This window comes from Prinia subflava, chromosome 11 (genome assembly GCF_021018805.1).
Source record: "Prinia subflava isolate CZ2003 ecotype Zambia chromosome 11, Cam_Psub_1.2, whole genome shotgun sequence".
NCBI classification, from domain to species: Eukaryota; Metazoa; Chordata; class Aves; order Passeriformes; family Cisticolidae; genus Prinia; species Prinia subflava.
This window is the reverse complement of record NC_086257.1, coordinates 4,173,686-4,199,494: the sequence shown is the minus strand read 5'-3', so window position 1 is coordinate 4,199,494 and position 25,809 is coordinate 4,173,686. Positions and strand designations below refer to the sequence as shown.

General features: G+C 50.2%; 1 protein-coding gene across 2 annotated transcripts; it reads left to right on the top strand.

Annotated features, from left to right (window-relative positions):
* Window positions 1–3,491: 3,491 nt before the first annotated feature.
* STK25 (serine/threonine kinase 25) lies at window positions 3,492–25,059 on the top strand. Of its 2 annotated transcripts, none has more exons than XM_063408489.1 (12): window positions 3,492–3,650; window positions 4,430–4,545; window positions 10,587–10,817; window positions 11,898–11,954; window positions 12,987–13,095; window positions 14,327–14,484; window positions 14,733–14,918; window positions 15,442–15,587; window positions 16,433–16,547; window positions 16,835–16,906; window positions 20,176–20,312; window positions 22,984–25,059. In XM_063408489.1, exons 2-12 carry the CDS (start codon window positions 4,516–4,518, stop codon window positions 23,021–23,023), a joined length of 1,281 nt encoding a protein of 426 aa, XP_063264559.1. In that variant the 5' UTR covers window positions 3,492–3,650; window positions 4,430–4,515; the 3' UTR covers window positions 23,024–25,059. The 2 variants fall into 2 exon arrangements, with proteins under 2 accessions (XP_063264559.1, XP_063264560.1); XM_063408490.1 differs by having other exon boundaries at window positions 3,494–3,646.
* Window positions 25,060–25,809: the final 750 nt, after the last annotated feature.

The following is a 25,809-nucleotide window of genomic DNA, read 5'->3' as shown; positions in this document are numbered from 1 at the left end:
GGAAAGTTTGACCCCCATCTATCCTGCTGAGTAATCCTACCCCTAAGGAGAGCACTTAACACCCAGCTCTCAGGCTAACCACTCTGCTCCACAGCTCTGTTTATGCTAGGAAAGTGCTAGCACTTCTCAGGGCTCTCCAGGCTCAAGGTGCCTAAGCTGCGCTGCAAACAGTTGTAGAATCATAGAATGGTTTGGGTTGGAAGGGACCATAAAAGTCATCTCGTTCCAACCCCCCTGCCATGTCCCTCAGTGACTCCAAAGCTAAGGCAGCAGCCCTAATATCACCCAGCCACCAGGTCCCCAGCCACCTGGCGGCTGTACCCATCTCCCTGCACAGTCATTGTCACCCTCCGTGACACACTCCACTCTCTGTTGGCTTACCCTCACCGTGCCTGAATTTTTAACGTGGTACCCAGGGTAACGAAAGAAACTGAACCAGACTTGGTCCCACTCACTGAGCAGGAAAAGCTCAGAGTCCCAGGACAGAGACTCAGGCACAGGCCACCACCCAGCCTGCCCCCCCGCCTGCTGCTCCCTCCTTTGGAAGGGAGATCTCTGCTTCGAGGTGAGTGAACAGCTTTGAGTTGCTGGCTTTGAACAGCGCTTCATGCACCGGCACGAAGGCTGCATGACCCACGCAGGGAAGGGATGAGCACTAACAGAGCAGCGGGGATCTGGCAGGAGCAGTGCAGCCGCTTGTTGCAAGGAGCCGGGGCTGCAAAGCGCTGTTGCCACCTGCTGGCACCAACACAGAGCAAACCAGGCTGGCTTCCAAAACCTCAACCTGCGCCAGAGCCATCAGTGCTCCCTGACAGCATGGTCAGCACGGCCAGAGCGCTGGGAGGGCTCTCCGGATCTGCCGCACATGTGAGGAAGGGGGAACAGGGTGGAAGGGCCTGAGCTGCTGCAGGCTGAGCTGCCCCAGCACCCTGCACCAGGCTCATGCCCTCGTCTCAAACATTTACCAGCTGTCCCATGCCCCAAGGACATGTCACAGCAGGCCACATCGCACCGCCCTGCCCAGCTCTCCCAAGGATACCTGCACAGCCTCCCCGACAGCGCTGTCATGAAAAGTTTCTCAAGAGAGGCAGAACAACGTAAATCCGGGTATTTTGAGTAATTCATACAGAAAAATCTATCAGTGGTTGAACCACCCGTGAAGATTTCACAGACCAGAGCATGTAGGATGTAAAGCACTAGCTCTTGAGGTCCTTTCCTCATGGTTTGTTTTGGCCATAGCTAGAGCAAACCTGCACTGGCACTAGGCACTGTCTACTAACCAGAATTCTTTGCTTTTATCACTCCATGGGGCTCCAGCTGAACCTTCCCTGAGAGGAGCATGTACAAAGGGGGGCAGTGGAGCTGGGGAAGGCTCTGGAGCACAAGTTTGGTGAGGAGCAGCTGAGTGAGGAGCAGCTGAGGTAGCCAATGGGAGCTCAAGCAGGACCTTCTCCCTCTTTACAACTCCTTTACAACAGGAGGATGGAGTCAGGTGGGGGGCGGGCTCTGCTCCCAGAGAACAAGGGACAGGACAAGAGGAAATAACCTCAAGTTGTGCCAGGGGAGGTTTAGATTGGATATTTAGGAAAATTTCTTCCCCAAAAGAATGAGCAGGCTGTGGCACAAGCTGCCCAGAGCAGTGGTGAACTCACCATTCCAGAGGGATAGTGTAGATGTGGCACTTGGGGACACGTGGTGGTGCTGAGGGAACAGTGGGACTTGATGGTCTGAGAGGGCTTTTCCAGGCTATAGGATTCCATCATTCTGTGTCTTACCACAACAGAGCAATCATCTCTAGGCCCTGTACCCCAGCTTGTCCCAACCAAAGTGACCAGCTACTGATCCATAAATCATTTCTTCCAGGTGGTGGCCACACCAAAATCCTACACACAGTCTCTCCTGCCCTATCCATGGAGCAACACGCTACGAAGCAGATGTGGAAAAACACCAGCCCACATTTGAAGCCCTCTGTTTCCTGTGCTCCTGAGTCAGCTTTAGCAATTTCAGAAGGAACTGCCATGCTAACCCCACGATAGTCACACCTATGTCACTTATCCTGAAGTGACAAAACAAATTAATTGCTGCTCCTGTGTGTTCAGACTTGGCACATTAATTAACGTGCACTTTTTTTGCTAAGACTGCTGCCCTTCGGCCTCATGCCAACAGTGGCTAAATTAATGACTGTCCATGTGACAAGAGGTGGAGAGCTGAGGCACTGGAGTCAAATGATTATTAACATACACAGGGACTCAGAGAACAGTTCACCCCTTGGTCCTTGCTGCAGTGCAGCCAGAGCAGAACTTCATTCTCCTTCCTTTCCTGCTTCACATGAAGCTTTGATTTCTCTGTCTGTTCATGGATCTCCTAAGTAAAGATGTCATGCTGGAAGAGGTTTGTTTAGGAGACAAGATGGTCTGATTCTGTGGGGCTAGAAGGCTGCAGGTATGAACTCAAAGCTCCAGCAACCCAAGGATCCTACAGGCAAGAGTTTGTGAAAACCTTCCAGTGAGGCACAGATGATTTAAATACAAAACCAGAATCTCATTGCAGGAGTTTTTGATACCTGTACTCTATCAGTTTGATGTTTTCACTCAAGTACCTCCAAGCGCTGGTGGATTTGATCAGCAGCACGGAAACAGAGGGAAGGGAGATGGATGCGGGAGGCAATGCAGGAGGGAATAAGACGAATGTGGGGGAGCTGCTGGCTGCTGCCCAGACTCATCTGTTCATGCAGCAACAGTTCCCAGGGTTGCTCCTCTTGCTACAGCTCACCTGTGCTTCAGAGCAGCACCAGCTCACCATTAGAAGCAGCAGGTTGTGACAAAGGCATTGTTTGTCAGCGCCCGGGAAAAGCTGTGCCTGGTTCGTTCGATGCGGGGAAGAAATGCAGGACCAGCGTTAAAGGTGCCTGGCAAGAGGCTGAGAGAATGGTGTTGTTTGTTTTCTTCCTTCGAAAAACGTGAATCAGTCACTGACACAACAGCACGTGAAGGAAAACCCAACCCCGCAGACGCAGAGCTGACAAGGAGGCCCTGAGGGAACTTCCGTCCCCTGGCCTCCCCTCGTCCCGCTCTGCCGGCTCTCCCGAGGGAGGGCCCGGCGTCCCCCGGCGCGGCGGGGAGGAGACAGCCCCTCACCCTCACGGGCAGGGGAAGAGCTGAGGGCGGGCCTGCCTGGCGTCACCCGGGGGGCTCCCGGGCACAGTCCCGTCAGGGCTGGCGAGAGGAAAGCCCCGTGAGGCTGGGCTGGGAGGACAAAGGCGACTATCCCGCCACCTCCTCCCCCGCCAGTGCGCGGGGACCGAGGGGCCGCCGGGCCGGGCAGCGCCCGCCCCCCGCGCCTCAGGACTCCCCGCCCCAGCCACCCCCGCGCCGCCGCCCTGCCCCGCGGCTCCACCCCGCCTCTGCCGGCGCGGCATTCTGGGTATTGCAGTCCAGGAACTGGGTCCCACTGCCGGGTGGCGCGGGGTGGAAACTACATCTCCCGGCGTGCCTCGCGGCGCGGCCGCCCCCGCCGCCGCGCCGTGTTGTTGCGCCCGGCCCGGCGCTCCCCCGCCGCGCCTGGTGTCGCGGGGCAGCCCGGGGCGGCGGCGGCTCCGTGCGCCAGGGCCCGGCATGGCGCTCCCGACGGCGGCGCGGCGCTGCCCGTAGGTGCGGCGGCGCTCAGGGCCGGCGATGCGCCACAGAGGGACTCTGAGGGTGCCGGGCGGGGCGGGAACCGGGGGGGGCGCGCTGAGTAGCCCATGGTGGCGAGGGAAACGCGGGAGAGGGGAGATCTGTGAGGCGGGACGAGTGGGGAGTATGGGCGGAGGGCAGCTGTGGGGCCGCACCGTGACGGGGGAGGCTGGGTCGGGGCTCTGGAGAGGGCCGGGCCGGGTTGGGGCTCAGCTGCTGCTGGAGTGGAGGGAAGGGCCGCTGAGGAGAACAGAACGGGGAGCAGCGGAGAGGGAGCGGCCGGGGTGGAGCAGCGCTGGGGTTCCTGAAGAGGAAGGTGTGCGCTGAGCTGAGCTCTGCCAGGGGCTGTGCCGGCGACAGTGGCAGCGGAGGAGTGCTCCAGTGAGAAGGTTGCTGAGGAGGAGCTGGAGGAAAGGAGTGTCTGAGGACGATGCTGGGAGTGGTGGTGAGGCAGTAGAACTGTGGGGTTAACGATAATACTGGGGAGCGTGCTGAGGTGATGGTAGGGAAAATGGAGCCTGGGACTTGGTCAGTGTGTTACGTTAGAGTTGGGTTCCTTGACACATCTGGAAGGCATTTCTGTAAAGATTTCAGAAATGTGGTGTGCAAGGAGGGCCTAGCATACTTAGAACGTGTTGGCAGGTTCCAGGAGCGCTTCAGATCAAGGAGTGAAAAAAGATGCAGGTAGCTCTTCTGGGGACTGAGCCAGCTTCCAAGAACCTCACTTGAGAGCTGTGTATTCTTGCTTGTCACAGTTGACCAGTGGAGGAATCATCACTTTCCTGCTGTGCTGCAACATCCTAATCCTCCCTGATTTTGCAAAAACCCCCATCCTGTAGGCATGGCTCACCTGAGAGAATTTGCTAGCCAGGTAAGTGGTGATTAAAAACCCTCTTCAAGGGTTACATAATGGTGTTTGCTCTTTATACAAGGCTTTCAAACAAATAACCAGAAAATCACTTTTTGCCACTCTTTATCTCTCTTGCACAGGTTTCAGCTTACTCCTGTTAGCTGATTGACCTGTGCCTCACTCTGTGCTTGGTGTTGGGCTGATAGTGTTGTGTTGCCAGCCATGCAGAAGGTGAATTCTTCACCCACTATGGAGCTTTTCTCTGGGATTAACTGTGTTCTTTTTAGGGAGACAGGAGTCATTGGCTTTCTGAGTATTTTTGGAAGGGGAAGTCTAGAAATGGGAACAGAAAAACTGTGTATGCGCTGTGCCAGACATACCTTGCTAAAGTGTTCGTGGCATTAGTCTCAGAAAAATGGTGCTTGTAACTTTGCTGCATAAGAGGCAGTGATATTTGATACTGGGTCATAACTCTTCCAAGAGATTTCGGCCTCCGTGGATGTGGTTATGTGATGACATTTTCATAAGAGGAGTGTGGAAGGATGATGCCAGGATTTGGGACTAAAAGCTAAACCATATTAACTTGCATCTTCTTCCCTCTGAATTTGCTTCTGGGTGTGCTTGATTATTGGCAGATATCAATACTAAACACAGGTCTTCTTAAGCCCTGTTTTGGGACTTTTGGGGCATTATTCTGTTCTGCTCCTAGGTGTAAAATTACTAAAAGCTTTAGTGGTTTGAGCTAATGCTTTGTCTGAACCTTTACTGATTTAAAATTGATTTGCAATGCACCTTAGTTTGCATGCTGTCTTTCACATCAACTGTTTCCTCAAAGTGTGTATGGAATGAAATGTAAATATAATGCCTGGCTGAGTCACTGTACAGGGAGAGAAAGGGAAGGATACTGTCTGGTTAGGGCTGAAAACTGAGTAGCTGCAGAGGAGGTTGCTCTGAAGCTTTTTTTGTACACAGCATTCACTCATGAGGCTTATCAGCATTCTAGTGGTCTCAGCTCTGTATTTATTATGGAAATGTTGGGCATTCTCAGACCCTGTCATCCCACGACTCTGTCTGGTCTTGGAATAGGAAACCAATCTGTGTTGTCCATTCCTCCAGTCTTTTCAGGAATCCCTGGTGGAATCTGTATAACTGAGGCTTGCTGGGAGGGCAGCAGGAACTGGCCTGAAATTTTCTTCACTGGGATTTAGGGAGTGGGAGAAACACAGTGGGAGGTGCTGTGAAGAGACTGAGACTTGCACTGGGATGCCAGAGGCTTGACTTGTCTCTGGTTCTCAGTTCTGGTGCTGATGGGCAGAGTTACCTCAGGCCACTGCCCAGGCTGCTCTGCCTCTGGGCTTCCATTTCCCTGCGTCACCTGGTGTCTCCTCTCTTTCCTTGGCTCCCTTGTGCTGTGAACATGCAGCACTGCAGGCCTCTGGTCTTGGTGTGAAGCTCTCTCCGCCAGGTGATGTATTTGTGTTAGTTTATGTTTAAAGCTCTGATCTGAGCTCTGTTTCTAGATTTGCTGCTCCTTACCTGACCTTGGAGAAGCCCTTTAGGTTTTTTTGGCTAAGTAATGCTTCACCTCCTGAAGCAAAAGAATACTGTCTGTGAAGAGAGCTGGCAGTCTCACACAAACAGGTGTGTTTCAGAATGTTGAACACAAGCTTCCCTCTTTTCTATACCCCAAAAATTCAAAACTGTCCCGGGTTTTGGCAGTTGCATAGAGCTGTGCACAGGTTTCATATAGACAGGGAAGCTTTCAGATGGTTCCAGATACAAAGCTGATTTCACCAAAGAGACTTGGTAGCCCAGAGGTGAGTGTTCAGCATGCTTGGTGGGAAGCTGGGGAGCAGAGGAGGTAATGAGGGAAAAAGAGCAGATGAGTTCTGTTGAAACAAACTTCCTTGTTTCACTCTGTTTGGCAGAGCAAAATTATGTTTGTTTGTTTGTTTGGCTGGTTGGAAAGTGATCCAGTCAGAAATAACACTAAATGTGGCTGTAGTTCCACATAGACCCTTTGAAGTGGCCACATTCCTGGTCAGCTTCAGCTCATAAAGTATTGTGGCCTTGGCAATCTTCTGATACAGACCTCTCCCATGTAGAGCAGTGATTCCAATTCCAACCAGCCCCAGATTAAGGAGTTCTCATTTCCAAAAGGGTTTAAGGGTTTTAAGCTGCCCTTAGTGTTTTATGCAACAAATGCAGGCATGATTCTTGCTCTTGAATATTTTGAGAGTAAGATCCAGCTGGACACAGCCCAGAGAGAAGATCTTCAGCTGGTTCAAATGGTGTTTGCTTCTGTTCCCAATATGCAGCTTATCTTTCCAGGCAGTAGCTTTGAAATGAGGGCAGATACTTAGCCTTCTTCTCTAGTACTTATCCAGATCTTCTCAAAGACCGTGGATATCATGTCTCCACAGCTGGAGGTGGCAGAGCTGCCAAACCATTCTTTCCCCATGAAGCAGCTGGTGTTACTGCCAGGCTTGTCTCATAACACACGGCAGTTCCTAATTGCTGATGGCTGCCGTGAGTTGGTCTGTTTTAAAACATGGTATCATCAGTCAGGATGGCAAACCCTCCCACACCTGTCGGGACAGAGCATCCTTCTTTCCTATGCTGGGAGATTGGATCCCTGAGGGCAGAAGGGGAGCACATTACTAGGAAATTGTCATCATCCCTCGCATCCTTACTCCCTTCCTGCACTTACAGCTGGGATGGTACATTGTGTGCTCTCCTTCCAAAGCCTGCCCAGGCCTGCCTGAGCCATCTCGAGTGCCTGACTGACTGCTCTCAGTGGAGGGGAGCAGCAGGAGGCTTTTTGCTTCTGAACTGCTGTGTAACAAGCGTTCAGTCAAGCAAAAAGTTACCATGTAGTGACCATCCCTTAAGGGCTTCACATGCTGTAGTAGAACAGGGAGCCGCTGCTGCTGGCCTGGGGCTCCATTTTTCAGCTCTGATGGGTTCTGTAAATGTGGAAGAAAAATGGGAAGAACCCAAGCTGGTGAGCAGTTGCAAAGGTGACAGGTCCTAATAAGCTGCTTTGGGTTATCTGTGTTAATTTAAGCAAATGTAAAGCATTTCATCTGGATTCTGTTGGTTCCTATTAATGAAGCTTTCCAGGTGTGTTTGTAGCAGTGCAATTCCAGAAGATGGATTTCCAGCCAGGGTGGTTCTCCACAAGATGACTGATACTGAGATAATTCATATTTAGGAGAGAGAGGGGTGGTGCTTGTTACACCTTCACCGTGGTGCTTTGCAGGTGCAGGTATATTGGGGAGAGTCAAACTCATGGAGTGCATCCTTCTCTCTCCTGAGAGAGAGTGCAGTTCTGCAGCTCTCCATTATTGGGGGAACTGCATTTTTGCTGCTCTCTGATGAGTGCTGAGGCTTTTATGCCCTCAGGTCTGAACGTTTTTATCAGCACAGGTCACCGTGTGGTGTCTCAAACTGGATGTTTTTAATGGACAAGGGCTTTTGAACCATGTCCTGCAGACAGGACATCTTGTTTGTTGTGGAAATTCAGAGTTGCTGAAAATGCCACCTGGTAATTTCTTTTGTGGTGTCCACAATGGTAGTTCACAAGGTGTTCTCTTTAGCAGACACTGACCTGCTTGAATTGGGGATGGGCCTGTTTCCTCCTCCCTGTTTACAGAAAGGGAAGAAATTCATCAGCAAACTGTGCTCCTCCAGCAGGGTCCAGAGGCAGTAACTGTGGCTGGAATGACTCTGTACCCCTTGGCCCTGTACTGGCTCCCAGGATTCTTCTGTTGCTGAGTCTGATTTCTGCAGTTTTGGCCAGTGCATCAAGGGATGTTTGTCCTTGGACCCTCCACAGAGTCAAACTCTTGCCCTGTCACCTGCGAACTCCAAAGCATTTCCTGTCAGTACTGGGAAGGTAAATCACTACCTACAAAGGAAGTGTTTCCACCCTAATGGGGGTGGGCCTGGCTCATCTGCCCATCAGATACTTTGTTTTCCTGTGTCCCTGGGGCAAAATTTCTGTCTGCTTGTCAGGAAGCTTTGTCTCCTTCACTGCACCTACCTGAACTTCTTTGTTCTACTGAAAACAGGATAAACCAACATCCAGGTCTGGAAGCTTGTTTACAAAACTGTCCATGATTACACAGCCTGCCACATGAAGTGGTGGTTGTCCCAAAAGCTGCCTGCCACAGCCGGTGCTCTTATGTTTCATGTCTTGATCTGGAGAAATCAGTCCTGATTCTCTGATGTGCCATGGAAAAGCTCCATGGGAGGGGAGGAATGTTTTCTTGAAGGTTTGCTTCCCCGCAGTATTCATGTGGGTAGTGTTTCTTTTCTGAGCTGAGCAGGTGCTTCTAGGAGATGATCCTCTTTCTCTCCCTTCTCCCTGATGTGTGGGAGTGGCTGATGTGTTGATAGGCGTTTTTAGGGTGCAGTAGGTCACTGTGCACAGTAATGTCTGGGGCACTTTCTTGCCCTTTCCTCTGAGTCAGTCAAGAGGTGGAAACTGCTCCTCATGTGTAGTGAACCTGGACCAGTCAGACTGTTCTCCCTGCCTGCAATCATCATTCTCGTGTTGTCCCCTAACATTCCTCAAGCTCAAATCCTCTTCCCTCCACCTCCCTCTCTCCAGACTCTGCTATGTATCTCCAGTTCTTTTTATCTCTGAACATCCCTTCTAGTCTGTTATTTGTTCAAAGCACAGCCTGTTTGGGTGTTGCTATGGATGCAAAGGGATTATTTGGTTATCCTTCTGTATCTTGGGCTAGAGTTTGTGAGAAATCCTGTTGAGTGAGCTGCCTGTAAAGCTCACCTGGGCCTGGCTTATAGCAATGCACAGAAGGCAAACAGCCTGTGATGACAGGCTGGCTTAATCATTAAACAACACCTTGGGCTGCTCAGTGATGGCCTGCTGCTAGAACCTGGTGTGAGATGGAAAAATGCAGCTTCTGTGTTCTCTGATAAAATCTGCCAACTCAAGGCCCTTGTGAGAGAGCACTCTCACTGGGTGACGTGTTGGAGGTGAGATTGAGAAGTTCTGGGTGTGGAAAATTCCTTCTAATGGCTTGGCTACTTCCTAAGGTCAGGCCATATTTTCCAGGGTTTTTTTTCAAACTATTTTAAAAAAAGGGCAGAAAAACTAATCACAAAGAGCATTTTAGTAGCATGAAAAACCTCCTGGTGTGAGGTGGACTGAACTAAATAGCATGAGAAAGTGACTGTGATTTGTTCCCTTTCTTACCCATACTCACCTTAATAAAGAATTAACTGTGCAGCTGCTGTTAAAAAGTCAGTACTTCTCTGTTAGTAACTGCCTAGTTGATGTGCTTATTTAATGAAGGAAATGCTATTTGCCTTTGCATCTGGGTGTGCCAGCCAGAGAAGAGGCTGGTACAGAAAGCAGGTCAGGTAGATGGAGTGTCCATTCTGCTCTTCTGCCTCCTCCTTGCTGCTGACCTTCCAAAAGATGTGAGGCTCCATCTGCAAATGTCTGAGGAGAGCTGGGCTGGGTGCTGCCTGGAAATCAGGCTGCAGCAGAGAAGACAGTAAATGTGAATTCATATTAGTGTAACGTTTCACCCTCCAGACAAGAAGGGAAGGGTGCAGATCTTTCTAATCATTTCCATCTTTGAGTGCAGGAAGGCTAGCTAGGGAAACATTTTTGTGGCTTCTTGCATGTGCCCATTTTCTCATCCAGATCTCCAGGAGAAAGCTGGTTCTGGTACCCCTTACTGGTCTGTATTGAAGTGTGAACAGATGCCTGCTCGTGGAGCACCAGTTGGTGCCTGCAGTTGAGCAGCCCTGTCCCAATGGAGCTGACACTTTCCACAGCAATATTTGCTGACATTCTCATGCTGGGCCTCCCTCCTTTTCCTCCCCCACTGTGGTCTGCAGGGTTGGAAAGCCTGTGGAAAAGGTTTCTTCAGTTCTAATCTTGGATATATTCTGTGCTAAGTTTCCAAGACTGTTTGGAATACATGAGTTTCAAATGCCTTTATCCACATAGTAGGTGCACAGATACGGAGATGAGCTGCTCTGGGGACTTACTGGAATTTTCCCATCTCTGGTTCGTGGTTTAGCACTCCAGGGTGGATCCTGAGGAGCTGTTCACCAAGCTGGAGCGGATCGGCAAGGGCTCCTTCGGTGAAGTGTACAAAGGCATCGACAACCGCAGCAAGGAGGTGGTTGCTATCAAGATCATCGATCTGGAGGAGGCTGAGGATGAGATCGAGGACATTCAGCAGGAGATCACCGTGCTCAGCCAGTGTGACAGTCCCTACATTACCCGGTACTATGGCTCCTACTTGAAGGTAGGACAAACCACGGTGATTCCTTGCCAGAAGTTTGGGAATGGGGAGGGCTCCTCTGAGGGTGCTGCAGTGGTGATGGCACGTGGCACTGCACAGTGATGTGTGAGTGGCAGCAGGAACTGTGGTGGCTCTGTTCACTGCATTGATTTGCACTTAACAGCAGACTGGACTTCAAGGCACTTGCTAAGCACATGGAAATGAGGTACTTTGGGGTACCAAGAGCAGGGTACTTCACTGGAGAGCAAATTATTTGTTGAAGACTGAACTTTCCCTGGTCTGACAGTTCTGGAAAGGAAGTTGGTGGAATACTTTTCCAGAATAGCACAGTCTTAAGGCAGTACCACTGAGGGATTTATGCCTCTGAACTACTTCATCAGAAATGGTGAAAAGAATATGAACTGAGTCTATGGAGGGCTATTAAAACTGCTTCCATTGAGAAGAGGTTTAGGAATCCCTAATGGAAGTAGTGTTGATCAGAAGTGGCCTATTTGTGCTGGCTGCTGGAGATGAATGTAACAGTGGGACGGCAGCAAAGAGTTCCTGAGCTCTTTGTGTCCTGAATATTCCTCCCTTATTTTTCAAAGGCCATCATGCATTTTCTCAGCCTTCTGCTGTAGTTTCATGGACCTGCTGCTTATCTTCTGTCGGGACCCTGTGAACCTCAGCATGGAATCTCTTCTCTGAGTAGCAGGGGTGTTTTGCTGATTGTACCCTTCAAGCTGGCAGCCTGTTAATGAGATCAAAGGCTGCAATGCTCCCCTGCCAGTGCCAAGAAGGACATGTTGGAGAGATGTTAAAGGGCTCCAGTCTGGCAACAGCTTATCTGTGGGCTGGGCAGTCTGGGACACTTGCCCAGGTAAAACTGCAGACTGAGAGTTAGAAATGTGCTGGAGGCATGTCCACCTCTGTAATGTTGTTTTAGCAGAAAAGAGGGAGTTTGGATCTCCTTCCTTAAGCCCCTGAGAGCTGCAGTGTGCAGCATCTCTTGGATTATGTACAGGACTACTCTTGTATCTTGCTGCCTCATGAGTGTTTGACCTTTCTGTCTGCTTTTATTACTATCTCTGCTCTTGATTGCAGGGCACTAAGCTGTGGATAATCATGGAGTACCTGGGAGGAGGTTCAGCCCTGGATTTGGTGAGTAATTGGCAAGTTCTAGACTATGAAAAATACTGACTGAAGACTTGGTTTGTGAAATGCCCACAAGCCAGACACTCACTTGCCACAAACCATCTTTTTGGCAGCCCTGTGCCCGAGGGGTAAGCAGTGCAAGACAGACATGCTGATTATGCTTATCCCAGGACAGAAGGAATGTTTTCATGGAGCTCAGCTGTCCCAGCACTGTTGTCCTGCTGCTGTATGATGGAAAGAACCAGTGAACTGAAGAGTGAGCACAGCCAGTGGTTTTCGAGCAGTGCAAATCTGTGCTTCACCTAGACAGTCATTGTATTGCTCAGTGCTTGCAGAGCTCAGTAAAGAACATGGTCTATGGTTAGGTTACCCCAAATTTTGAGAGAACACAAATGTAGAATTTACCCATAGGCAAAGGCCTGCTGCACTGTATTCTGTCACAGCATTTTTCTCTTCTCTGTGGGACAATAATTCCCATTTTTCCCTACTAATGATGTAGGGAAAACTGCTGAGCCTACAGTGACTTGGAGGAAGGTGTAGTGGGGGGCTGTCATCAGCAGAAGTTATCTGAGTGTCAGAACCTCAGTTACTGCACTGAGAAGGCGGGGCTTGGTTAGAGGAGAACTGATGGAAAGAAGAAGAGCTTTGATTCAGTACTCCACAGCCTGAGAGCTGATGTCTCAGAGGCTGAAATTCAGTACTCACATGCTGGCAGAGAGACCTGAACGAGAGAAACTGTTAAAATGTTCTGTTGGCCAATGTATTTCCAGGCCAAGGAGAGAGATGAACTGCTGTTTGTTTGGAAAGCCTTTAACAGACTGATAAACTAGCAGAAAATCTCCCCAAGGTTTTCCACTAAAGGCCAGGTGCAAATACCAGCATACCATTCTGCTTGTAGCATGTGCATCAGGTATGCAGGAAGGTGCTTCCTGCTGAGTACAACCTGCCTGGCCAAGATTCCCAAGTAACAAACTGAGAGCCTGGAAAAACCAAGGCATCAGTCACCCTCTTTTAAGTCATCTTTCTGCCTTTTATCAGCTGAAACCAGGACCACTGGAGGAGACTTACATAGCAACTATCCTGAGAGAAATCCTAAAGGGTTTGGATTATTTACATTCAGAGAGGAAGATCCACAGAGACATCAAAGGTAAGATTGGATAGCTCAGTTCCCTTTCTTGTAAGCCATGTTAGTAACATAATACTCAGAGGTATTATATTCACCATAATCTGCAAGGTTTCAAAGAATGTTTCTCAGTGCTGCTTTTCTTGTTGAGTTGCTGTTTTTTGAATCTGATGCTTGTCACTGTATCACGATTCATGCTTTTCCTATCTTTAGGGTTTAGAGTAACAGTAAGGATCTGTAGCTCTCCTCTTGGAGTTTGGACAGTCAGGGAGCTAAAGCAAAGCAGTCAAATGAAAGCATGCTTAGATATTAGCTGACTTGTGTCTGGACATTTGCTTTGCTGCTGGACCCCAAGAGTGTGTGTGCTGGTCGTTATGGTTGTAGCTCACAGCAGAAGGGAGCTGTCCTCATGCAGGGTTCACAGCCCCAGAAAATCAGGACAGCTTGTGTCAGCTTATCCTGCTGCTGGTTTTTATAGTCCCTGGCCACGTGCAGTGTAGAGAGAGCTGGCACCTGCCTCTCAAAGAGCAGTGTCCCAGCAAGCCCAGGGCATCAAAGAGCTGCAGGAGGGTGGAGGGACAGTGCTGTGGAGCTGGGACAGTGCTGTGGAGCTCACTGCCCTGACCCACAGCAGGAGGGGGTGTGAGCAGGCAGGGCACAGAAACCTCAGGCAGGGAGATGGGGAGAAAAGATATTGTGTATGTGAGACTGCACATTTCTAGCACTGCAGGATGTGTAGGGGTGTTGGCTGCCACTGGTGGGGAAATGCTGAAAGTTGATAGGGAGGGTTTTAGAATGAAAAGTCCTATGGAAAACCTCCATTCCCACACCTGCACAATGCTACAGTCTTATGAGTGAGTGGGAACTAGTACAAGAGCTCTTTAGAGGGATCTGCTATTTAACCTGTGCTGAATGCTACTCTGGAAAAAAAATCAAGAGCATTAGAGACTGTTTTGCCCTCCCTTTTTTGTGTAACCAGGAATCACATCTAATTGATAGTGTGACCCTTCACATCTGTTTCCTGCTCCTGCCTTAGCCATATTCCCCTTCTGATCCAGCAAAGAGCATGAGCTTGTTCCCTGTTACCCAGTGGAGTTCAAAGCATGGGAATGGGCCTGAGGCTGGAAATGCAGGCTGAGGGTTATCACTGGGGTGGAGGAGGATGGCACAGGAGAGCTCTGCTCAGTATTCAGGTCTGTGTGGGCTGGGAGTGATTCATAGGCCAGCAGACTCAATTGTTTATTTGTGTGTACAGCTGCCAACGTGCTGCTCTCGGAACAAGGAGATGTGAAACTGGCTGACTTTGGGGTGGCTGGACAGCTGACAGACACCCAAATCAAGAGAAACACCTTTGTGGGGACTCCGTTCTGGATGGCACCAGAGGTCATCAAACAGTCTGCTTATGACTTCAAGGTGAGCTGGGAGCACGAGGGTTACTGCTTGGAGCTACTGTACATGAAGTGGTGCCAGGACAGAAACAGGGATTGGAAGTGCTGCTTACTGCAGGAATTATTCTTTTCTGTTATGATGCAGAGTCTCCTAGAGAAGTTGGTGTATTAGACATGAGATGCCTCATCAGATATATGTGATTAGCTGTCCTAAAACTGTGCTTTCATGTTGTAGAATTGCTCCTTCCTGTTCTGTGTTCTTCTCTTTTCCAGGCAGACATCTGGTCCCTTGGGATTACAGCTATTGAACTAGCAAAGGGAGAGCCTCCAAATTCTGACTTGCATCCAATGAGGGTTCTCTTCTTGATCCCCAAAAACAATCCTCCAACACTTGAGGGTCACCACAGCAAGCCCTTCAAGGAGTTTGTGGAAGCCTGCCTCAATAAGGATCCTAGATTTGTGAGTATTGCTGCCCACTTGTGAATTTGGGTTAAGGTAGCAAAGGTCAAAAATTCCTTCAACAAGAAGGTTCCAGAATCCCGTAGAGAGAGAATTGCTGAGCTTACAGGATGGACACATGAGCCTGGCATGAGGGGACGTGGAGGGGCGAGCACTGATCACTTCTCTCTGATGACCAGCAGTAGGATCTAAGGGAATGGCATGAGAATGTGTCAGGGGAGGTTTAGGTTGGATATTCAGAAAAGGCTTTTCCCCCAGAGGGTGGTCAGGCACTGGAACAAGCTCCAAAGGGTCATGGCCCCAAGGCTGCCAAGAGTTCAAGGGGTGTTTGGATAACACTCTCAGGTGCTTTGTGGGGGATTGGCAGCATTGTTGGGGGCTGTCCTGTGCAGGGCCAGGAGTTGATTTGATCACTGTGCATCCCTTCCAGCTCAGGGTATTCTGTGATTCCAGCTGAAGTCAGTGAGTTGCATGTTTAGTGTGCAGAGATGGTTATGTGACCTGCTTTCCTTGTGTGCTCCAGAGGCCAACAGCTAAAGAATTGCTAAAGCACAAGTTCATCACACGCTACACCAAGAAAACCTCATTCCTGATGGAGCTGATCGATCGGTTCAAGCGCTGGAAGTCAGAGGGCCACGGAGAGGACTCCAGTTCTGGTGATTCCGATATGTACGTACATGTTTTGTGTTCAGGGATGCCCCTGCTGGCCCCAGGGCAGCCTGCTGCAAACAGCTCAGGTCCTTTTCCCACCTGAGATCTTATCTTGGAGCTTTCAGGTGTGGGAGCAGTGAGGTCTGCCTGAAGAGCCAGGCTGTTACCTCCTGTTCAGTGGGACTCAGTTCTCTGTTCTGGCCTTAACCTGTGGAGCCTCTTGGACTCAGAGTACTGACACAAAACATTTATTCTGCATGTAACGAGTAGAACAGGGCTCTTGTTGCCTGTATTCATGCAGCTTTCATTAACTACAAGAGCTCCAGGCTGTAGTAACTGTGGCAAGAGCTGTGTTGGTGTGTGTGTGTACTCAGGTAAATCTTTGCACTGCCATACAGGACAGTCATGTTATGGGCCTTGGGTGTGGAAAGGGCACCTCATTGCCAGAATGGTGTCACAGAGCTCTTCACCTCCAGTGGCAGTGACTCAAATTACCAAGGGCTTGGGGAGATTGGTTTATAGCATCTAAGTCTGCCCCTCACATTGTGAGCTTGGCTTGTCTTGAAATTCCCCTAACTTTAACTAGCACTAGAAACTTCTTGAAGCTGGCTGGATCAGAGAGATGAATGTGGTGATTTGGAAACACAGTGTAGTACTGTGCTCAGATCTCTTTGATGCTGGATTTGTGCTGTAGAGACTGAAGTGGTTTCTCTTCAGATTTTTTTCTGGGATGGGGAAAAGCCTGAAGGCTTGTAGCAATATGGCAGTCAGGTGGGGAGAACTTGTGATTCTGGGAAAGTATGGGCAAACCTCCAATGTATGGGGGTGAGGCTTTGTCTTGACTTTCCCCTTTTCATTTGCAGTGATGGAGATGCAGAGGATGGAGACCAGGGTCCAATCTGGACATTCCCACCAACCATTCGCCCCAATTCCTTGAGCAAGCTGCACAAAGGAATGGCTCTTCATGGTTCCCAGAAGGTCTGTGTGCTGTCTGCTCTTTCTGAAGTGGACTGAACTAACAGGAGCTTTTGGGTGTCTTGGGGAAGCCACCAGGCACTCATCCTCTCTCTGAGATTTCCTTCAGTCTGGCACCAAGGGCTCCAGAGTTGCCTCTTCCACATCATCAGGGTACTGTGACTTGTGGCTTTCCCAAGATCTGGTGATGGGGTAGCCATAGAGGTGCTGAATTAACCAAAGGCCTTGTACCTCCTGTGTCCTGGAAGCTTTTGCTGGTGCTTGTAACTTCTTTTGTTGTTGTTTTCCAGCCTACTGAGCCCATCAAGAGGCAACCACGGTCACAGTGTCTCTCCACACTTGTTCACCCAGTTTTTGGGGAGGTGAGTAGAACCTTCTTGATGTCTCTGCTGTTGGAGATGAAGAGGTACCTGGCATAGATAGCTAAAGGGGAAGGATTTGTGGAAGGGAGGTGGTGGTGAGGTGTCTAGTAAGGTTAAGGGACTCTGAAGCATTTGCACCAGTTCAGAGGGCTAGACCATATGTGGGGAAAGTGTGTCCCTGGCATGTCCTCCTGAAAACACTTGTGTTTGGAAGAAAGGCAGATTCTGGTAATCTGTGTTCTGGTAAGGATCTGATAGAGAAGTATCTGTCTCTTACCTGCATCTTAGGCTTGTTGATGCCTGGGCAGCTCCAGACTCTGATGTCCATGGCTGAAGTGCAGTTCCTGTTAGAGCAGAGAGGTACTTGAGCCTATCACTGTGCATGTCCACAGCAGAGTTACTGAGGGGAAGGTGGGGTGAGAGCAGGAATTGGCTTTGCTGGTTACTAGGCCATTTCTTGATCTGTCATTGGTAGAATCCCAAGACGAAGGAGCTCCCCGACACCTCTCTTCTGGAAGGCAGGCAGAGGAAATGGGTTAGAAAACCAGCCCAGTTCCCCTGCCTTGTGGTCTGGATGGGGCTGTGGAGTTGAAGTGAGAGCTGCCATTAACGATAGGATGGTGTCTGTATCAGCAGAGAGGTGACAGCTCACCTTTCCGGCTGGGTGATGTTGTCAGGGAAGAGGAGGATAAGGGGGCTGCTCTTATGAGCTCTGGTTGCTCTTTCCAGCAGAGGGGCGTTGGAAGAAATCAATTAGATGCTGCATGTCAGGGTTCTGTTCTTGAGATGCTGGTGACAGATACCCCTTCTGTGGTCCTGCAGAGTTACTCTTCTGGATCCTGATGGCATGAGAGCTCTCTGAGCAGAGAGCTGGGCTTTCTCCAGGGGCTTAGCTCTTTTCTCAGGTCTACTGCTATGTGGAGGGAGGGTTTGGTGCATGGCAGCAACCAGAGGTCATTGTGAAGATCAGGCTCTTGAGACTGCTCTGCATTGGAAACTGGGAGTTTATCTAACCAGCCTCTTGTGTGCTCCACGGGGCTTGACTTTCAGAGATCAGAGCATGAGGTCCGTGACCTGGCTCTTGTAGGCCTAGAGCTGTGAGAGGAAACCACATTAAACCATATTGTTTTGTGATGCAGTTTGTTTGTGCAGCACAGTCACTGATGTCTGGGTCTCTGTTCAGTGTAGGAGCCTCCTGGGGCAGAGTGCTCAGGGCTGTGACTGTAAATGCATTTTTGTGCTTTTCCTTACTCACCTTGCTGCACCAGTTCCAGGCAGGAAGTGGCTTCTGGGACATTTCATTTCTGCGAGTTTGACTCCCTTGCCCCAGTTTGTTGATCCCCCTTTCCTTTGATTAGACTTTTGCTGGCTCTGCAGATCTCACTGAATGAAATTGGGAGCAGGAAGGGTTCTGTGCAATCTCTGAAATAACCTGGCTTTTGTGTGCAGTAGAGGGGACTTGAAAGAAAACTTCTCCAGGTGAAATCTGCTTCTCTGCTGGTTGCATGTGTTATTCTTTGCTATTGGGAGGAACTGAAAACTTTGTCCTCCTCTCTGTTGTATTATTGCATCTTAAACCAGCAAGGCTTGATGCTCTCTTTTGCTGAAGAGGCTGAACTTTGTGAATGGAAATCTGACAGAGATGTTCTTTGTACTCTTTCCATCTGCCTTCTCTGCATGTGTGTTTTTGGATTTTAATGCTGAAAACAGCCTGTGAGTCATTAACAGATTGGACAACTGCAAATCTGGGAACAGTGTGGGGCAGGGAGGTAAAATGATATTTGGGCCTGGTGAGGTTGAGCCTGAGCTCCTCTGCAGTGGGACAGCTCCTCTGCAGACAGCCCAGCACACACTGCTCCCATCACAGGCTGCTGGGCAGGCTGAGGGCCAGGGGCTTGGCATCAAAGGCTGATGGTAAACTGGCACCTCCCCTGCAGGACACACCCTGTGCTTGTTCTGAGGTGGGCAGCCTTGGGTAGCACACATCAAATCCTTGGCTTTAACATCACAATCATTTTTGGTCTAAGAAATCTGTATCCTTGATGTGTAACTTGCCCTCCACACCCTGACACTTCTGACTGAGCAGAGGTGTGTGGGGGGTGTTCCCACACCCTCAGGTGCCCCACTGAGGGGACAGTGGCTTTTTTTTGGCTGGGAACTGTTTGTTCCCAGCAGGGCACTTGGTGCACAGCAATGACTGCAGCTGGGGATTAGCAGTCACATTGTTCTGCTTTCTGAGAAAAGGTGAGCTCCAACAACAGGAAAGGCTGAGCCTACAACTGAGGCAAAGAACTCTGAGGCTTATGTAAAGCCCTTTAATCAGCAGGGCCTAATGAGAGCTTAATTGAACTGGACAGTGGTAAGCTGGCAGACGTTGCTTGTTCAACAGGATGCTTGATTGTTGTTCAGCTCCTTGTGTGGTGGTGCCCTGGGGAAGGGGCTGTGATATCAGAGCTTGTGGGAAGAAGGTAGGGAACTGCTGCCTGGGGTGGAAATGTAGGATTTCCAACAACAGACTCCTCCAGGCTCAGCACCAGTGACCTGTCAGGCATTCCTTCTCAACAGAGCTGTAGCTATTTCAGACTAACAGCTGGAAATGTGTGCAAGTAGAGGCCTAGATAGAGTGCACTGACCATGAGAGATGTGAACTGGGGTGGGTGCTGTGTGTGGAGGTCTTGGTGTGTCGTGGACTTTCTTCCCCTGCCCCCCTTGGTAAAGCTCTCTTGGAGGCCAAGGGGCTCAGGATCCCTGTGGCAGTTGTCTTCCTTGGCCTCCCAGTCACTAGAAGCAACTCAGGACTCTTTTGTGGTTATTAAAAGTGGTGGTGACTGACTCCTGGCGTTGGGTATATTCTGCCCAGCCTGCCTGTGAGCCTGTGTGTGTGTCTGGGTGCTGGGCTGTCATTAGCAGCAAAGGTGATTGTACTGCCTGAGATACACCTGGAGTTCTTTGTGCTGTTACTACTTACAAGTTTTCAGGGCTGTTGATCCATTTCTTATAACATTTAGTTTGTTTAAGAGTACGTTCTGCTAGGTAAGGGCTTCAATTGCCATTAGTACCTGGAGGCAAATTTGAACCCCAGACATTGGACTTCTACCCTCCTGACCTACAAATGAGCTCTTTTCGGTTCCTTTAAGTGGAATGTGGTGCCCTCCTACACCCTGGTGGAGTCATAATGAGAGGGAAAGGGCCTTAATGTCAGTGCTGCACTTCTCAACCAGTGATTCCTGCAACAGAATGAGGACCTAATGCCCTGTTTGTGGTTACAGCTCAAAGATAAGCACAAGCAGACGGGAGGCAACGTGGGAGCCATGGAGGAGCTGGAGAACGCCTTCAGCTTGGCCGAGGAGTCCTGCCCAGGCATCTCTGACAAACTGATAGCACACATGGTGGAGCGGGTCCAGAGGTGAGTGACAGTCCCCAGTGAGAGCTGGGGCGGCTCCTGTGCCCCGGGGCTGGGCAAAGGTCAGCGCCGAGCAGCCAGGACAGACTGAAGGCAGTGCTGATCACAGCTGCCCTGACAGCTCCTGTGGCACTTCTTTGAACTGCTTTCATTTAGTGGAAACAGTTCCTGTGCCTCAGAAGCCTTTCCTCACACTCACAGGTTTCTTAGTGTAGGTGTTGGTTGTAGGGCACAGGAAGATGCTGCTGTTCACCTTCATCTTGCACACATACCTATGTGCATATGATGTCCTGCTGGTCCCATCACCCAAGCAGCAAGGACTGTGCAAAATCTCACTGGCATCACTTCTGGGATAGAAAGTTTTCTCTTAATAAATATCTCTTTCATTGCAAGGAATGTGCTTTAAAGCACTACATGCAGCTTGTCGCTGCTTGCCCACCTTCAGGTATACTGACAAGAATTATTTATTAAACCAGTGGAGGAATGTAATTTGGTAGAATTTAGTTCTTTGCTGGCTCCACTGCTGGCACCAAGTCCAGTCACATCCATGTGTTGCAGGTACCAACACAGGTAACCTGGTCACAGATTTATCAAGCTTTATTTAACATGAATTTGGCTTTTCTCCCTTTCACAGCAGGCTATCCTAAATCTCACCCTTTCCTTACCAAGAGAGAAACCTAACCTTTGGCTCCTCCCTGCTTAGCAGGCTGGAAGTGTTTTACCATGCCAAAAGAAGCTGTTCTGTGCTCTCACTGCCCCTATAAAGAAAACCCAAACTGTACAGTCTTTAGACCCTTGAACTTAGGCTTTCTAAGCATTTCTTTCTGGTGGGTTAAAGTCTGTGCCTTGTAACTCAAATACTTACTGAATAGAACAGAATCATTAAGGTTGGAAAAGATGTGCAAGATTGAATCCAGCCTTTGACCATCACCAGTGTGTCAGCTAGACCAGAGCACTGAGTGCCACATCCAGCTGTTTCTTGAACGTCTCAAGGGCTGATGACTGCACCATGTCCTGGACAGCACATTCCAATACTTGACAACCCTTTCCATGAAGAAATTCTTCCTGATTCCAAACCTCCACTGGTTGAGGTCATTCCTCCTTGTCCTGTCCCTGTTCTCTGGGAGCAAAGCCCAACCCCACCTGGCTGTCCCCTCCTGTCAGGAGTTGTGCAGAGCCACAGGGTCCCCCCTGAGCCTCCTTTTCTCCAGGCTGAGCTCCTTTCCCAGCTCCCTCAGCTGCTCCTGGTGCTGCATCCCTTCCCCAGCTCTGTTCCCTTCCCTGGACACTCTCCAGCCCCTCGATGTCCTTCTTGTGAGGGCCAGAACTGGACACAGCACTCGAGGTGTGCCCAGCACTGGGGGATGGCCACTGCCCTGGTCCTGCTGCCACACTGCTGCTGGCACAAGGTCAGTGGCTGCCCTTCCAGGCACCTGCACACGCCAGCTCATGTTCAGCTGCTGCTGAGCAGCGTCCCACAGGCCTTTCCTACTGGGCAGCATTCCAGCTGCTTTGCCCCAAACCTGTAGCACTGCAGGGGATTGTTGTGACTGCAGTGCAGTGCACTTGGCCTTGTTGAACCTCACACCATTGGTCTTGGCCCAGCCTGTCCAGATCCGTCTGCAGAGCCTTCTTGTCACCCAGCTTGGTGACATCTGTGAATGTACTTAAGGGGACCCTCAGTCTCCTTGTCCACATCATGGACAGAGACATTGAACTGGCCTAGTCCCAACGCTGAGCCCTGGGGAACCCTCACAGTGATCAGTCCCAGCTGGATTTAACTTCATTCCCCACCACTCTCTGGACTCAGCAGTTTTTAAGCCAGCAGAGTGTGTGCCTGTCCAGGCCATGGGCTGCAGCCCGTCCAGGACAATGCTGTCTGAGACTGTGGAGTGCATGCAGAGCCTTTCCCCAGCCATTAATTGGGTCACTTGGTCACAGGAGATCAGACTGGTCATGCAGGACCCACCTTTCCTAAACCTGTGCTGTCTGGGCCTGACCCCTGGGTTGTCCCCTACGTTCTGCTGTCAAGCAGAGCTGTAGATATTAAGGACCAATTACAATTTGCCATCCTAGAGGGCTGCTGTTTCTACATCGTTGGAGCTTCCAAGCAAATACACCAGGAGACTGTGTAGAACCCTCTTCTGATAATCACTTAAAGCCAGGAAGAGAACACTCATTGTTCTGGCTGACCCAGAGTCACAGAAGGTGTCCTGGGGTACTGTAAAACCTGAGCCTCTGACAGAGCAGGAGCTGCACACAGATGTGTGTGGGTGCCTCAGACAGGTGCTTGTTTCAGCATCATTCACTTCTGTCAGCCTAGAAATGACACTGCTGGATAGGGCAGAAGCACAAGATACTTGTTTTGGGAGGGGCTTGTAAAACCTCAAAGACCTGGTTGCTTTCTTACCATAAAACACTAGTGCTGAAATTTTCTGTTTGGGTTAAAACTGAATGTTGAAAGCCTGAAGAAGTGTCAAACACCCTGGCTTCTTGTTAAAAGTGCTGGTTTTGTCTGTCAGCATTTTATCTAGCAAAAACTGGCAGTGGGAGTGGGGACAGCCCCACCCAGGCTGGCCCCTTCCCCTGCAGCCCTGCTGGTGAGTGTTATTGCAGGTGAGAGCTTCAGGCAGCCAGTGCTGAGCAGTTCACCCCCGTCAATTCTTGCTTGCAGGTTTTCACACAGCCGGAACCACCTGACCTCTGCCCGCTGACACGCACATTCCCTGCTCTCGGTGTCAGGGGGGAAGGATTTTTTCCAGCTTCATAAGAACTACATCTCTAATCCAGACCACCATCTGCCGTTGGATGTGACATTGTGATGGACCCCAGGACATTTCAGAGCCTTCATGTTAGCCGTGTTTCCGTGATAACCCAGGGTGGGGTTTGCAATGCAAGTACAATTCAGACCTTTTGCAGAACCTGAGATGGGTGGTCTAATTGTTTTTACAATGTAATCAATGCAGTTTTTAATTGTTTTCCTACAATGGATGTGTCCATTTTGGCTTGGTTTGATTCACAGCTTGTTTCTGGTAAATGCCTGGCTGCTGGAAAAAGGGAGATTCTCTTCCATTGATATATGTTTCACAGGCAAGTCTGATGGGTTTAGTCTCCTGCCCTTCCTAAAGAAGTGTTTTTGAGCAGTCGTGTGTGAATGCAGGGACGTTGGGAAGCTCTCCAGGCATTTAGGGCCTCTGGAGAGTGAGACCAGCTCTCCAGTTGTTCTGGAGGATCACTTCAAGCCCTTCACACACAGGTAACAACTCTTCCCAGTGCTGCAGCAGCTGAGCTGATACACGGTTGCTCTTTCCCAGCCTGTCAGTTCCTAGGAGGATGGGTTTGCTGATTGTTCTTTTTTTGGCTCTGGGACATCATTTTGTATTAGGCCTTAGCTCATCTACTTCAGGCAGCAGCAGAACTTGCTGTGGGTCTGCAGGGAGCAGAAGGCAAGGTGGGTGTGTTTGCTGTGGGAGCACGTGGAGCTCCTGTCCTTGGCGCTCCTGGCCAGGCTGGGCAGTGCAGGTCTGGGCTGTGCCGGCCCTCGTGGGGCAGAAGGGTTAAAAAGGGGAGTGGGGGAACACAGCAGCTGCAGACACCAGCAGGGCTTTGGTTCACAAGGCACAGGGACACTGCACAGCAGTTTTTGATGCAGCAACCTGTGCCCTACAGGAAGACTGGGTGCCACAGCAGTGTGGAAGGGCTGGGGATTCCCAAAAGCTGCTCTAGGCCTCCCTCTCCTTCTCAACCTTCCCTTTCTGGCTCCTCCTTCTGCCTGGGATCCAGACTCGCTGCAGCCAGGGCTCTGCTCCAGTTGACAGGCTGGGGTGGTGTTTGGTAGCACAGAAAGTAAAGTATCTACTACTGTGTCAGCTGCTTAAGGTATTCCAGCAGAGCCACCCCCAGGAGCTTTGCTTTCTGTATCATACTAGTTTATAAAGCAAATCTTTAATTCAGGTAAGCACACAGATCTTAAATCTACATTTTAAAGGTCTAGAAAAATAGACTTAGGAAAATAACCCCTGATAGCTTAGAGAGCTGCTCTCTAAATGAAAAGATTCCCATGAAGTCAGCAAGAGCTCAGTTACCCAGATCTTTCTGTCTGGGTGTTTGTATGTGGATGATATGGCTCACCCCAGAGCCACTGAAAACAAAGGCAGGAGCTGTTCAGCAGTTTTTTTAATGACAGGCTACTTGGTTAGAAACAAGGCTTGATTTTTGGTACTTAGACCTGCAGATTTTAAGTGCTGGGCTGCAAGTACGTTCCCTGATCCTGGTGTATGGTGTTCCCTTTCCCTAGTGACCATCCTTTGTTTATCCTGATGGATAAATCCAGCCTCAGCAACACTATGAACTTGCACAGTAGAGAAGAGGTGCTGCTGTTGGCTCTCTGGGGCAGAGCAGTGTTCTGTGCTGAGAGCCAGCTCAGAGCCTGCAGTCAGGAAGAACAGAACAAACCCACTTTTCCCTTGGGAGGAGAAGTCAATGCACAGACAGGATGCTTGGAGAGGGGGAAGGCAGAGGCTGCAGGCCAGCACGAGGGCCCCTGCTGCTTTTAGAGGTGCTGTTCACAGCAGTAGCAAACGTGTTGATAAGGTACCTGTGTCGTTACTGCATGCTCTGCAGTGCAACGAAACTTTTTAAAGGAAACAGTCCCCACACCCTTCGTCCAGTATTCAAAGCAAAAATGGGTTTAGTTTTCAAAAACATTGAAAGGGATCTGCCACTTTCAATAAAGTAACAAAACAAATGAGGCTGGTGTAACTGTGTTATTAGGGGAAATGGATTGGTTCCAGCTGCTTTTCTCTGCATTCTTCTTGGTCTTCCCCCACATCTTCCTCATGGATGTGTAACAGACCCCAGAGCCAGAGCCAAGTGCTGTGTGTGCAAAGGGAACAGCTGCAGGTACATCAGTCCTTTCTGCTGCCACTCCAGGAAGGCCACACTATTGGCCAGGGTGTAGCTGTGCACTGGAGCACCCTGCACTGCAGGCTTTTGTGGAGTTTGTTCATTAGCTGCAGTCTTCAGGCTCGACTGGCACCAGGGCATCTCTGCCTTCCTCTGCCTCAGTTTGCAGCTGGGAGGGGGCTGGAGCGGGGCAGGGGCTGCCCGGGGAGGTGGTGGAGCCTCCATCGTTGGTGATAATCCCTGCACAGATGTGGCCCTGCATGGGCAGGGGCTGAACAGGCAATCCTCAGCCTGTGTGAGCCCAGGGACAGGGTGAGCCCTCAGGAGATGCCACTTTGTGTTCAAACCCTTGTCACTGTCCTTCCCTGGGCAGGGACAGGGGGGAAGGGCACAGCTGAGGCTCTGCAATGCTCCTCATCACTGAGGTAAGGCAGCTGCAGTTTTGCTAGGAACAGCAATGGGCTTGGCTTTTCTAGCCTGAGCTGGACACAGACATTTGCGCTCAGCATTCCCAAAGCAAGAAGGGACTTCTGCTGCCTGCTGTCCTTCCAGAGGCTCCTGGTGAGCAGAGGTGCTAAGCTGGGGTTCAGCACAG